General features: G+C 33.8%; 1 protein-coding gene across 1 annotated transcript in view; it reads right to left on the bottom strand.

Moving 5' to 3' along the window:
• The window catches only part of LOC109081701 (alpha-adducin-like), a 36164-nt gene that overhangs the window by 20328 nt on the left and 836 nt on the right, over positions 1 to 15000 (bottom strand). Inside the window, 10 exon segments of the mRNA XM_042778493.1 lie at positions 1 to 30; positions 32 to 265; positions 342 to 479; positions 1888 to 2028; positions 2479 to 2622; positions 4046 to 4195; positions 4310 to 4390; positions 4465 to 4616; positions 5583 to 5745; positions 8386 to 8587. The exon segment at positions 1 to 30 is cut by the window's left edge and continues 72 nt beyond it. Coding sequence (XP_042634427.1) covers positions 1 to 30; positions 32 to 265; positions 342 to 479; positions 1888 to 2028; positions 2479 to 2622; positions 4046 to 4195; positions 4310 to 4390; positions 4465 to 4616; positions 5583 to 5745; positions 8386 to 8580 — 1428 coding nt within the window. The 5' untranslated portion in view covers positions 8581 to 8587.

Here is a 15000-nt window from a genome sequence, read left to right as displayed (position 1 = left end):
GTGTGTTATGTTCGTCCACACCCCACACCTCAGTCCTCGCCTCTACCCCTCCCTCCCTCCCCCCCTTCACAGTCCCCTACGCTAGCCAGCGAGTCTTGTCCCGCTGCTGCCGCTGAAAGCTGTGCTTTAACGGGGAGCGCGCACCCGAGTCACTGTCCTCAGCGTATGAGTAGCTCGTGGCTGAAGGGGGGATCTCAACATCACTGTACTTTTTTGCTTTATCACGCAGCGCGGGGCAGCGGTACGGATATCCGGTCCTGTAGCCCTGCGGAGAGAGACGCCGCGTCACATCTCGGCTCGAACAGAGAGGCGACGAGAGAAGAGTCTGATCCCTGACCTACCAGATTATCCAGCATCCTCATCAAGGCCTCAAACTCCTGCTCCCCGATCTGCCAGTTGGGGTGCGAGCCGGACCCGTCTCCGACCGGCTCCAACATAACCAGCCTGTAATTACACCCTCCACTGTCTAACATTATCACCTTCAAATTAACACCTGAAATCATACAGTTAACGAACAAAAAATTCAAAACACAAAGCATTAACGACTCTGATTGAGAGTTTAGAGTGTTTTAGTGTAATTCTACAAGCGTCCAGCTTCAGCTCGTGTCAGATCTTGAGTGATTGAATATCTCCAGATGAACTCTTACTGGACTGAAGCAGCTCAGCTTTACTTGATTCTCCATCAATCATGTTTTAGAGTCTCAAATCTGATCATCAGGATCTTCTGAGGAGACTTTATTTCTTCATCTCTCAATCACTGCATTATATGTTTGGATCATTTACATCTCATCTCATTACTGGAGATATAGAGCACAGACTCATATTTAGATCATTTTCTGTCAGTATCTGCTGCACTGTTATAAAGATCTCACTCATTTACATCACAAGCAGCATAATTTAATTATAAATATCAGCATCTGCAACAAATTGCTTTTTTATTTTAGTCTCTGAATAAAACTGAGCTGTTTTTTCCTCCATATTTTCCACTGTATAAGAATAAAAAAAAAAAAAAATCATGAAGTAATAATTATTATTATAAAAAAAAAAAAAAAAATATTAGAATATGTTCAAAAAAAACTTTTATTTATATTTTCAAAATATCTTTTCAAAAAGTAGATTTTCTGTTGTTGGGAAATATAAAAACTAATTCAAAATATTATATGAAATAATATTTTTGAATTAGTTTATATATATATATATATATATATATATATATATATATATATATATATATATATATATATTAGGGCTGATTTGCCATTAAAATAAAAAATAAAAGTACATTAAAAAAAATTAAACCTCTTATTTTAGTTGCCAATTCAAAATTTCTAATTTTTATTTAGTTTAATTAGAAGTACTAAAATAACTCAAACTAAAAAACAACAACATATATTTAAAATTTATATTTAAATTTTGTATATTAAATTACATATTAAAAAAATAAAACAAATGAAAAAATAAAAATATTAAAAATAACTAAAATTAAAATAAAAATGGTAAATATATATATATATATAAATAAAAAAAAACAAAACTAACATCAAGTAAAAAAGAAAAATAGTAAATTAAAAAAAACAAAAATAAATAAAACTAAAACTATAATCAAAAATTAGAAAACTTGTGAATGTGAAAAAACTATAATTAATAAAAGTTTAACTTTAATTAAAAGTTTTACTAGAATGAAATTCAAAATGGAAAAAACTAAATATATACATAAGAAATTAAATGGTAGCATATTAGCTCTCTATTCTAATTATATTCTTTATAAAAAAATAAAAATAAAACTTTTATTTACTAACTGCTTGTTTTCTTCTAATCTTTTCTAAAAGTAGATTTTCTGACTATTATTTGAGGCTGTACAGGGGGTTCAAACCCTGCTGGAAACGCATTAAAATGTTCAGAAATGGAAAGTTGTAATTTGGTGTTCACCTGAATCTCGCAGGCTGTGACCAGGTTGTGAATGTAGTAAAATGCCTCTTCAACTGTTTCTCCAACAGACACCAGACCGTGATTCCTCAAAATCAACACCTGAACACACAAACAATTATAAATGTAATAATTTAACACCATATCGGCAACAAATGCTATGATAAAGTAATCATAACAAGACTTCAATTAATTACATAAACACTTTCAACTGGATTCTTGATAGAATTTCTTTTTTTAAATGTCTGTTAACGAAATTTCTGAATTAAACCACCAAGTCATTCCAATAAAAATATACTTTACAGTCTTACAAAAATCATATATTCCAATCAACCTCTTGTATATCCAGTCATTTCGATTTTCATAATGAAAGCAATGGTTAGACCTTTGATTTAAAACTGGATTGGTTTTGGATGTATTTCAGGTAAGTGTGATTTTAACATCAGATGATGGTATTTCAGTGCATTAATTTACATTAAACCCGTACAAACCTGAAGCTAGACGTTCAGCAGAAGGTGCTACAGCCCTTTAATCTGTGTGTATTTGTGGTACCTTGCTCTTGGGACCCAGGTTCTTCTGTATGAGGACGCGCTCCTCGTCGTCCACCAGGATACCGTGGTAATCGTGGTATGAAACCTCGCCCAGCGACAGAGCCTCGGGGGAAATGGGCAGCAGACCACACTTCATGGCAGACACCTGGAAAACATAACATTTAAACACTTAATATGCATAAATCAGACAAAAATAAAATAATAAATCAAATGTTGCAATGAAATAAATACACTTTGCACTATTTATGCTCTCATTTTATTGTATATAATATTTCAGAATTTAATTGTGCCATCATATTTCATCTCATTTCATTTTAATGAACTTTAAATCAATAAAAAGAAATACAAAGAATTGAAATGAAGCATAATTTAAGAGTGCAAATACATTTATTTAAATGCAACATTTATGGTCTCATAATTTTTTTTTTATTTCATTGCAACATATCCTATAATATTTAATAATTTAATTTTGTCTGCTACTGTATTTTCAGGTGAATTTTGACTTATTTCATATTAATAAAGTTTAATAAATTAATAAATAAAATAATAAAATAAAAAACATTATTTATTGCAATGAAACCGTTATTAATGCTCTCATTTCATTGTATTTTATTTTCACTGAAACATTTAATATATTTAATAAATAAATTTTATATCATATTTCGATGTGCATTTTGTGTCTCATTTCATTTTAATGAACAAATTAATAAATTCATGAATAAATACATTTTTATTCACAAATTTATTAATGATTAAATTAAACCTAACAAAAACTAGATAAAAATGGACAAAACTAAATTATGAATGATTACATTAAATGTTGCAATCTTTAGATAAAAATGGATGAAACGTGAACAAATAAGGCGAATGTCATTTTTTCATCTGGTCACAAATATATTTTGCACTATATCTCTTTTCATTTTTTATTAATTAATTAAATTTTTGTACCATTTATTTATGCTCTCATTTCATTGTATTTTTTCACTGCGACATTACATATAATATTTCATAATTTAATTTTTTCCACTATTACACGTCTGTTAAATGAAATACATTTTTTTTTTATATTTATTTCAGCTAGTTGCCAAGGCAACATTTCCAGCTTTTGTATAGTTTAAGTTGAATTACTAAAATAACTAAAATATAACATAGTAAAATAATGTCAAAAAACAACAAAAAAAATAATTAAAATTGTAAGATTAAAATGAAAATGTAAAATGTAAAAACTATTTCAAAATTTCAGGTCTCATTTTTTTACTTTTAATTTTAATAAATTCAAGAATAAATACATTTTGCACTATTTATGTGCTCACTTAATTGTATTTTTATTCATTAATTTATTAATTCGAGACAAAATGCACCTCAAAATATAATAACAGACAAAAGTATATTATGAAATATTTTATGAAGTGTTGCAATCTGCAAATAAAAAAGGATAAAATGTAAATGCATAATTTTTCTTCGTTCACAAATACATTTTACACCATCTTTTTTTGTATCGATTAAATATGATTTCATTATTGCTTTCTATCAATAATAATTATTAATATATTTATATGAATTGGTACCGCGGCGCCAGCGGGTGTGTGAATGTGCACTATGCACTTGACGTCCGGTCGGGCAGCGTAGATGGCGGAGTGAAGGGTGAATCCAGCCTGATTTACGCCCAGATTAGTGCTGCCTCTGTCTACAATCTCCCCCTGCAGGTTAATCTTGACCTGAGGACACACACAATCCTGATAACATACAGACGTGACACGCTACATGATAATATCTGTCAGCCCTTTATCGTCTGATGTCCAGATGGCTGAGAGAAACAAAGGCAGGGTTACCAAACTGGAGGCAGTGACTTCACTGTACAGAAGCCCGAAAGGGACAATCAGAAAACGCTCCTGTTCAGAGTTCAGCCGGACCTGAGGAGACAGAGGAAGAGAGGTTATTCTCACATTTATTGTGTCCAGTGCTGAATATATTAGTGACCACTCACCGTCAGGTGGTTGTAGATGAGCTGAGACCAGCCGAAAAGGTCGGCCAGGCGATAAAACCCGGCGAGTTTACAGCGTAAGAGCTTCTCTCCTTTCTCATAAGCGATGGAGTCTGAACCTCTCAGATCATTCACTGGAGTCACCATCCCCAGACCTGAACACACACACACACACACACACGCATGCACACACACACACACACACACACACACACGTCAGTTAGAGCTGCAATGCCATTTGTACATTAAAAAATAAATAATAATAATAATAAAATACGGGTATAGTTTTTTTTTTTAAAAGATTAAAGTTGTCGTTTAATATATTTTACTTTCAGTGAGGAAAAACAAACTACTCTTTAAAAAAAAAAAAAAAAAAAAAAAAAAAAAGGTTATTATCATTAATTAAAACCTAAACCCTAAATATTTTCGTTACTTAAAATAAACGTTAAATGAAATAAAAATGTTAAAAACTATTTCAGTTAGTTACCAAGGAAATATTTCTAACTCTTGTTCAGTTTAAGTTGAAATAATAAAATAATGAAAAAAAACAAAAACTAAAAACTATAATTAATAAAAGGTTTAACTTTAATTAAAATTTTTACTAGAAATAAAATTAAAATTAAAAACAAAAAAAAAAAAAAAAAAAAAAAACATAAGAAATTAAATAGTAGCATATTAGCTCTCTATTCTAATCATATTCTTTATAATAAAAAAAACTTTCCCCTTATAGACTTGCAATATTTATTCACTAACTGCTTGTTTTCTTTAAAAGAAAAAGAAAAAAAATATGCTTCTCTAATCTTTTTGCATTCTATTTGTTTTTATTTTTATTTATTATACAATTAAAATCAAAAAAGGCCTCTAACACTAGATGGCTCTATTCTTTTCTATTCCATCTGTTTTTTTTTTTATTATTATATGATTTAAAAGCCCTTGTTGTGTGTACTGCATTAAGCTATCTGAGACTTGATATAGCACTTGTATTTCATTGCTCTTTTGTTGATTTTGATTGCTTCTATTGTCCTCATTTGTAAGTCGCTTTGGATAAAAGCATCTGCTAAATGACTAAATGTAACGTAGAAGTAATATTGAAGCTCCTGAAGTAACAGGGCCACACTCACTCATGTTGAGGGCCGCCATGCCTCCCTGGGGGGCCGCGGGGTACATGGTGGGCACGCTGGTGGTCATGAAGTCAGCGATCTGCTGCAGCGCCAGCAAACTGGTGGGGGTTTTCCCTTTCTTCATCTGATCCTGGATCAGAGACTCCAGCTCATCACAGAACGCCTGAAACAAGACCATTAGCTGGATGAATACTGATCTCTACAGCTCTAAAGTCAGCAGCTAATGTTACAGCGACACGCTGAACACACGATAGATAAAGAGAGAGATAATAACACAGTACATAATTTATGAGTGTATGTTAAAGAGAACATCAAAACACGTTCTACAGACCGGCATCAGTGACTTTCTCATCGTGTGGCCCATATACCACGCTAAAACACAATTTAAATATAGTATAAAAGTATAATTAGAAATTCTCGATATATATATAACACACATACATACATACATACATATATATATATATATATATATATATATATATATATATATATATATATATATACATACATATATATATATATATATATATATAAAAAGATAAATAGGTATAAATATAATTTTTTTTAAATATATATGAAGAGAAAGAGAACATATCATACTGCATGATAAATATTAAATATTAACTATTAAAATGCTTTTTTATTTATATTTTTCCATATACCTTTAAATTAAAAAAAGTAAATAATTTTAATATTACATTTATTTAAATATTATTATACTGCATGCATGCATTGTATTAATTATATGTATTTATTTAAAAATTATTTTACATTTTTTCCAGCACTTCCAGTCCAGTGGGAGGAGATTTAAAATGTACTTAAACTTGCACTTAAAGAGATTTGCTCAATGCTGAAAAATATTAGAGGGAACTATTAGAAGGTACTTGATTGAAGACGGTACTTGGCCTGAAAAGTACGAGAAGCGCTGGTTTCTCTCATTACTTCAAGCTCAGAGTATATTAAAAGTAAAGAAGGGGAGAATCAGGTGTCTTTCAGTCAGATAAAGACATCTTTATTGACCCAGTGAATGTCTGCTTGCATAAACAGAATCCCTTCTGGACACACACACACACACACACACTATTACAAAACAAAAGCCTTTCAATGACGGTTCATAATCAAAATGAAAGATTTTCAAACAATATGAAATCAAAAACCACTATTTACTTTTTTAATGTTGTTGGTGTTGATGTGAACGATACATTAGTGCACATCATTCTAAAGAAAAAAAATGTTTGTCTTTATCATCTTTCATCGAAATGTAATAACTTGTACATATAAATATAAAATTAACCAATAATATCAACATTTCAAGATCAAACGAAATGTACTAAAACATAAGACTAAATAATTTTTAAAGAAAGAATCCTCATCAATCAATCAAAAAAAAACAATAAAAACATTGTGAAATATTGCTACAATTTAAAATAAATGTTTTATGTGAGTGAATGAGTGTGAGTCTGTGTGTGTGTGTGACTGTGAGTGAGTGAGTGAGTGTGCGTGAGTGAGTGAGTGAGTGAGTGAGTGTGCGTGAGTGAGTGAGTGAGTGAGTGAGTGAGTGAGTGAGTGAGTGAGTGAGTGAGTGAGTGAGTGTGTTTGGTTGTGTGTTTGGTTGTGTGAGAAACATCATACATCACTCTAAAATCATAAAATAAAAAAAAGAGTGTGCGTGAGTGAGTGAGTGAGTGAGTGAGTGAGTGAGTGTGCGTGAGTGAGTGAGTGAGCGTGAGTGAGTGAGTGAGTGAGTGAGTGAGTGAGTGTGCGTGAGTGAGTGAGTGAGTGAGCGTGAGTGAGTGAGTGAGTGAGTGAGTGAGAGAGTGAGTGAGTGAGTGAGTGAATGAGTGAGTGAGAGAGTGAGTGTGTGTGAGTGAGTGAATGAGTGTGCGTGAGTGAGTGAATGAGTGTGCGTGAGTGAGTGAGTGTGCGTGAGTGAGTGAGTGAGTGTGCGTGAGTGAGTGAGTGTGCGTGAGTGAGTGAGTGAGTGTGCGTGAGTGAGTGAGTGAGTGAGTGTGCGTGAGTGTGCGAGTGAGTGAGTGTGCGTGAGTGAGTGAGTGAGTGTGCGTGAGTGAGTGAATGAGTGTGCGTGAGTGAGTGAGTGAGTGAGTGTGCGTGAGTGAGTGAGTGTGCGTGAGTGAGTGAGTGAATGAGTGTGCGTGAGTGAGTGAGTGAATGAGTGAGTGTGTGTGTGTGTGTGTGTGTGTGAGAGTGTGTGAGTGAGTGAGTGAGTTATTGATTGAGTGAGTGATTGATTGAGTGAGTGAGTGAGTGAGTGTGCGTGACTGAGTGAGTGAGTGTGAGTGAGTGAGTGAGTGAGTGAATGAGTGTGCGTGAGTGAGTGTGCGTGAGTGAGTGAGTGTGTGAGTGAGTGAGTGTGTGAGTGAGTGTGCGTGAGTGAGTGAGTGTGTGAGTGAGTGAGTGTGTGAGTGAGTGTGCGTGAGTGAGTGTGCGTGAGTGAGTGAGTGAGTGAGTGTGTGAGTGATTAAGTGAGTGAGTGAGTGAGTGTGCGTGACTGTGAGTGAGTGAGTGTGCGTGAGTGAGTGAGTGTGCGTGCGTGAGTGATTGAGTGTGCATGAGTGAATGAGTGTGCGTGCGTGAGTGAGTGTGCGTGAGTGAATGAGTGTGCGTGAGTGAGTGAATGAGTGTGCGTGTGTGTGTGTGTGTGAGTGAGTGTGTGAGTGATTGAGTGATTGAGTGATTGAGTGATTGAGTGAGCGTGAGTGATTGAGTGTGCGTGAGTGAGTGAGTGAGTGAGTGAGTGTGCGTGAGTGTGTGTGTGAGTGAGTGTGTGTGGTGCTCTCACTGGACTCTGCAGGATCATGGAGACTCTCTTGCGCTGCTCCATCATGTTGAAGTCCTGCCGCAGGTCCGGCGCCATGTTCCTCTCTCTCTGGTACTCCGGGCTGCTCTCGTCCACGCGGTCGAAATAGCGCTCCTTATGAGGGGGGTTGGTGGGCGGGGGGGCCGTCACCACCCCTGCACCGGAGTCTCCGTTCATCACACACCTGCAGCACAGGTCAAAGGTCAGCGGGGATTTTGCATACTTCAGCCATGCACTAAAAACTTAAGTACGTACTTAAACTCGTGATGCAAAATGCATATATTTTGATGCTCATTTGATTTTGAAGTGAAATCCGATCCGGATGTGAGACTGACCCACTAAGAGCCACTTTAAAACGGCATGAGAGACAGAATGCTGCGAGTGGTTATAACGGCCCGTTCACTGTCAAGTGCTCTGGACATAACGCACTTTCTTCATCCATTAAACAGAGTCAAGACAAACCTGACGTCCAGGAGAGAGAACAGAGGACACGGAGCTCCACTGCAACCAAACAGACACTGCTGTTGCCATAGCAACCTGACCATCATCATCACACAGATGCAGCGATTAGAGTTAAACTCTACATAATGCATCTGTGATGCTGTTAAATATCACAGAAAATAAATAGACTAGAAATAATGCATGGAACCTTGTTTCCACCACGAAACAAAATAAAATAAATAAATAAAGTAATTTGTGCCATTTTTTCCCTCATAATGGCAAGAATTTCCAAGATATTGACTCACCATTGTATCTCACAATTCTGATTTCTTATCTTGCAATATATATGTGCTTACTTTATTTAAACTTTGTGTATTTTATTTTATGATTTATTTGGTTTCACAGTGTTTGCTGATTTTCAGTTTTATATACCTAGCTATTTAAACTTTGTGTAGCCTAAGTATTTGTTATTTTATTAGGCATATATCGTGTATTATTATTCGTTTTGCTAATGAAAGTTCTATGAGTTTGACGTTGTTGTTGCTCGAATTGAATCAACCGCCACAACCCTAGCAGGAAGTCAGTCTGACTCAGCATTACTGATCGTCTAATGTTGTCTGTGCATCTGAGTGGTTCGTTGTTGATGTTTCAAAGCCTAATGAACATTTTCTATTTTTTCCTTTTCAAAGGTTAAACTAGCTTTAAATTTTAGTGAAAACTGCGGGGAGCCCTTACAGTTTCTCTTTGGTTTGGTTTGTGTGTACTTCCAACTTCAAGTCAAATGTGAAGCTCAGATGTCATTTAGAAAAGCATTAGAGTCTGAACAGCGCTGAAGACTCCGCAGCATCTCTCTCTCGTCATCTAAAGCGTTTCCTCCCACTCTTTTCAGGAGGTGAGTTATTCTGTCCTCGTCTCCTTGGTAACGGAGAGCCCGAGAGATGCTTCGGTTTCCACTGCGCTCTCATAAAGGCCTCGGACGAGTTCAGATACAGAAGCCTCTTCATGCTTCATTCTGAATAAACGCTGGGATGTGAGCACAAACAAAAGTCCTCCGAGAATAAAGAGGAGAAAAGATTCTGTCTGCATTCTGACGGTCACTTCCTGTAAAGACAGGAAATACAATGACACCCCTCCCAGGGAACAGACAATGACTGATCTCTACACCGCTGGGCAAATGCTATTATCCTCCATTATCTGGTCAAATGTCACTTTACACACAAGAAACACAAACATATGACACTTCATGAAACCTGAATATTACAACCATAAGGAAAAATCATATTCAATTCATTTTTGCTGAGTTTTTGGAATTTTTTTTTTTAAATGTTAGAATGTGTTTGAAATGAATAATGCTTAAACTATTTTTTTAGCGCAAAAAATTCAATTACAATAAAAAGATTAAATGGACATTTTAATTTCTGCAAGAAAAAAAGTATTATTTTTGGGAAAAATGCTAATGCAATTATGCATTATAGTTTTTAGTATATTAATTTTTTTATTTTAATTTTTAATTTTTTGTATTTTAATTTTTTTAAATAATATATTATTATTAAAAGGTATAATTCATAGTAGTGATAATAATAAATAAAAATATTAAACAAAATGAAATGTTACTATCATAATATTTCTCTTTAAAAAATTGGTATGTAATTATATATTAAATAATAATTATAATATTTTATTTTACAACACACGTCATATATCTCAAAAAATGAAAATATACGTGATTTTGCACATGCACAGCTGCAAATTTGCTTCCACAACTTGTTTGAATCTTGTAAAAATGTAAATAAGATCATTTCCATCAATACCAGGATCATTTTGAAATGGGGTTGTAAACAGATCAGTTAAAGCAATGGTTTATTTTGCCTGAAAATGCCAAAAATGGACCGAGATGGCAAAGGAGAAATCATTACAGACACACTTTTGGTGCATCCCTAAATAAAATACGCTGACAAATCCTAACTCTAGAAAAGAAATAACCTCTTAAAGCATTTTGCCGAGCGAATTCAACAGTAAAATGATCATCACGACAGACAGAAATTATGTTTATAGCTCAGAGATTTATGCAGCGTTACATTAATCTCTGCATATGCTTTAAGAGCAGAGATGTGTAGGCATGACTGTGGTCGCTATGGAAACAAAACATGTTTCCGTGGAAACTGGTGTGATTATGTAACAGTATTCGGTCACTTGTGTCCCGTTTTCTGCCCACTCACTAAAACACAAACTCTTCCATGCAGCGCACGTTTCATTATCGATCAGGTCGAATATGTGTATTTTCCTTAAGACTTCTACAAATGCCATGAAGAGAATGAGAAACTGTGTACGCCGTTTACTCAAAAGTCCTGTAAAGCCATTGTAAGTGAGCCAGATCTCGCTGCATGAATTCAACTAACAAATTATTACATCAAAACAGAACATGAACTTCAATCAAATTCTTAAAAAACACATACAATACTCAAACAATAAAAACATGTGCTTGTATGAGTTTGTTGAATCGTGCATCCAATGCTCACAGAATCTTACTAAACACTTACAAGATTCTATCATTTAAAAAAAAAAAAATCTTAGTAATCTCACTTAAAAAAAAAAAAAACATCAAAGTAAAATGATTTCTCACCAGGGTTATTATGGTTAAAATTATTATTAATAAATAAATAAATTGTTACCTAAAATAAATTTAACTGAAATAATATAAAATACGACAATTTTATTTAATTTTACTTATTTTAGCCGAGGCAAAATTTCTTACTTAAAGTTTAACATTAAGTACTAAAATAACTAAAACAAATAAAAAACAGAATAAATTAATAATAATAAAATATTTAAAATTAAAACGTAAACAAAATATAAAAGTAAATACTAATTCAAACTATTAATAAAGCTATAATAGTATATCAACGATACTTGAAAAAATAAAAATTAAATTAAATTAAAATCAAACATCACTCAAGGGATTAATTCTAGGATCTAGCAGACCTTCTGTGTCTCGTAAACGTGTTGAATGTGAGCTGCCCAGGGGTTCAGCGGCATGAATGTGTGTCTTATCACCAACTCATGAGGAACTTCCTCATTGACCCAGTTTTCAGAAGAGAAGTGTGTGAATTATCTCAGCCGTAACACTACACAGATGTGAGGGTGTGTGTGTGTGTGTGTGTGTGGGATTGAGTTGCTGGCTGAGTGTTTATGTGGGTGCGATCATAAGTGAAATCCTTGGACACTGACGTTACGTTTTAAAATTCAAAGATTTAGACTTACAGTCTACAGACAAATAATCATAATTTACCACAAGTCACACTTCAATGCTCTAAAATACTAATTATAACTTAAATTCACCAGCCCACACTCTTCAGACTGGATCCAGATAGGAGGAAATGGGCAAAGATTAGATCAACTTTATTCATACCCCAAGGTTGAAATTCACATTACAGCAAAAAATAATTAAAAAAAAAGACTTATATATATATATATATATATATAAAATGATAAAAATTAAATATTAAAATGAACAATCTACTAAATATAAATATTATAATTATTACGTTATTACTTGCTAAAAATGTTTAAATAAATCAAACTAAAAAAATAGACATGGATAATGTATCCGAGTTTAAATGATTTTATAATGCCAAAATAAATTGGCAGCAGTGTGTTATGAGACATAAAACTGCAAAGCTATGCAGAAAATCATTCATATCTGGGAAAATAATAAATAAATGTAAAAAAAAAAAAAAAAAAAAAAAAGACAAACTTGTTTTATTTCAGCCAATGCATGTTTCTCAATTTTGTTAAACACAAATCACAAAATAAAAATGAAATTACATTTTTCACAAAATATATAAATATATAATATACACATGTCAATATATATAAATATATACATATATAATATACATATATGTCATAACACAAAAATATTGCAGTATGACTGCAGAATGCATTGACTGACTAATCAAAATCACATGATTCGAAGAGCTGTGAATTATTCAAACTTGCCTGTGCATTAATAAAGTTTGGTCATGTATGAAAACTGTGAGCACACCACACAGCAGCTGTTTAACATCTTCAATCACGTGGTGTGTGTGTGTGTGTGTATCTGAGGAATGTCATATCACTGTCCATCTGCATTATTCCTGGCACACGGCGGATCTAAATGTGTTCATGGGTCAATAAATCTGAATACTGTAGATAAATACATAACTCACATTCACCAAACACTGAGAGATGCTGGGCACATATTTAAAATATAACCTCTGGCCTGCTAAAATTACAGCTCCTGGTCTGATAACACATTACACAGATCCAAAATCAGTTTAGAAAAATAACACACTGAAAATCTCATTCCTTCCTTTTCATTTTTCCACATATACTACTGAATTATCAATAATAAACACATGGGCTCTGTTCCAGCACTCAGTGAGATGCCTTGCTGACTTCACAGGCAACACCCTCCAAAAAAAATAAAATAAAAAATAAAAAAAATAAAAAAAATTAAAATTAAATATAAACTTTAAATAAAATTATATTAAAACCATTATATAAAATATAATAATTATTCTATTTTACATAATATATAATAATATAATATTAAATAATTATTATATAATTTTATTTTACACCACATTTCTCAGAACACTAATATAAATCTAAATATGCATGATATTTTAGTATGTTTAACATTTCTTTCTCTGTATTTTTTTTTTTTTATGAATTTTTGAAGTTGGAATAAAACAAAGACTACTAATGTTATTTCTGGCTTTTATTCATTGAAGTTAAACAATTCTTTCAAAGTGTATTTTTTAAATGCACATTAAATTCTGCCTTAGAATTTGGCCAAACGGAGGCATCCTACAGCAGCACAATCGCATTTCTAACAGCTTTCGCGAATGGATCATGCTTCAAAATGCTGCCTATGGAAGCTCAACCTCTGGATCAAAATCGTGTTTTACTGTAGATGTTTTCAGATGATTTACACACACAAACAGCTGCTCATGCGACAAAATATTTCCTGTTTAAGCAACACTGCACGTATGAAAATCTGAGCAACAGAAAGGGAGGAGAGAGGAAAAGAAATGAAAATGAGAAACACATTTTCATCTCTCCAGAGAGTCGTGGGCGTAGGACGGACACAGAGAGAGAGAGAGAGAGAGAGAGAGAGAGAGAGAGAGAGAGAGAGAGAGAGAGAGAGAGAGAGAGAGACTCAATCCAGGGGTCTCACCATCACAGAGTTACTGAAAAACCTCTGAAACTGTAAAAATAGTTGATAATTGCGACTCCTAATTAGATGAGCCATGTTAAAATCATTGTCATATGCCCATTATACATTAACATGCTACTTCTGACAACTATAAAGATATTAGAGAACTACTACTACTTGGCAGAAGACTAAACTTATATATTATAAACTCCTGCGACCCTACAGAGAACAAGCAGTGAGGAAAACAGATGGATAATCGACTAGAAGCAGGTTTTACACCCATCCGCTGTAGATCTGTAATGGCCTTATGGAAAAACCAGCAGACAGACGTTTCTGTCGTTCTCTCTCTCTGACTGACAGACTGTCAAGACACCAGAGACAATCTGTGATCAGAGCAAACACACACACACACTAGTGATAAATATATCGGCCAGGCATGGATGGTCACTTGGTGTCAGTTCCAACTGGACAGTGTGCATTTTCATGCCACGAAACTTACTGGTTTGAGCTAAAGCAGGGGTTTTCAAACTGGGGTCACGAGGGTGTGCTGGGGGGGGGGGGGGGAGTTTAAAGAAAAACAGTGTAAAGAATGTTTAAAATAAATAAAATATGAATAACTTTTTTTTTAACTAAAGCATCAAATTATATTAATACTTGTGTGTGTATGTATGTATATGCGTGTATGTGTGTGTGTGTGTGTGTGTATGTATGTATGTATGTATGTATATGTGTGTGTGTGTGTGTGTTTGTGTGTGTATGCATGTATGTGTGTGTGTGTATGCATGTATGTGTGTGTGTGTTTGTGTGTGTATGCATGTATATGTGTGTGTGCGTGTATGCATGTATATGTGTGTGTGTGTGTGTGTGTGTGTGTGTGTGTGTGCATGTATATGTGTGTGTGTGTGTGTGTGTGTGTGCATGTATATGTGTGTGTTTATGTGTATGTATGTGTGTGT

This window comes from Cyprinus carpio, chromosome A21 (assembly GCF_018340385.1).
Source record: "Cyprinus carpio isolate SPL01 chromosome A21, ASM1834038v1, whole genome shotgun sequence".
Classification (NCBI taxonomy): domain Eukaryota; kingdom Metazoa; phylum Chordata; class Actinopteri; order Cypriniformes; family Cyprinidae; genus Cyprinus; species Cyprinus carpio.
This window is presented reverse-complemented; position numbering and strand designations above follow the sequence as displayed.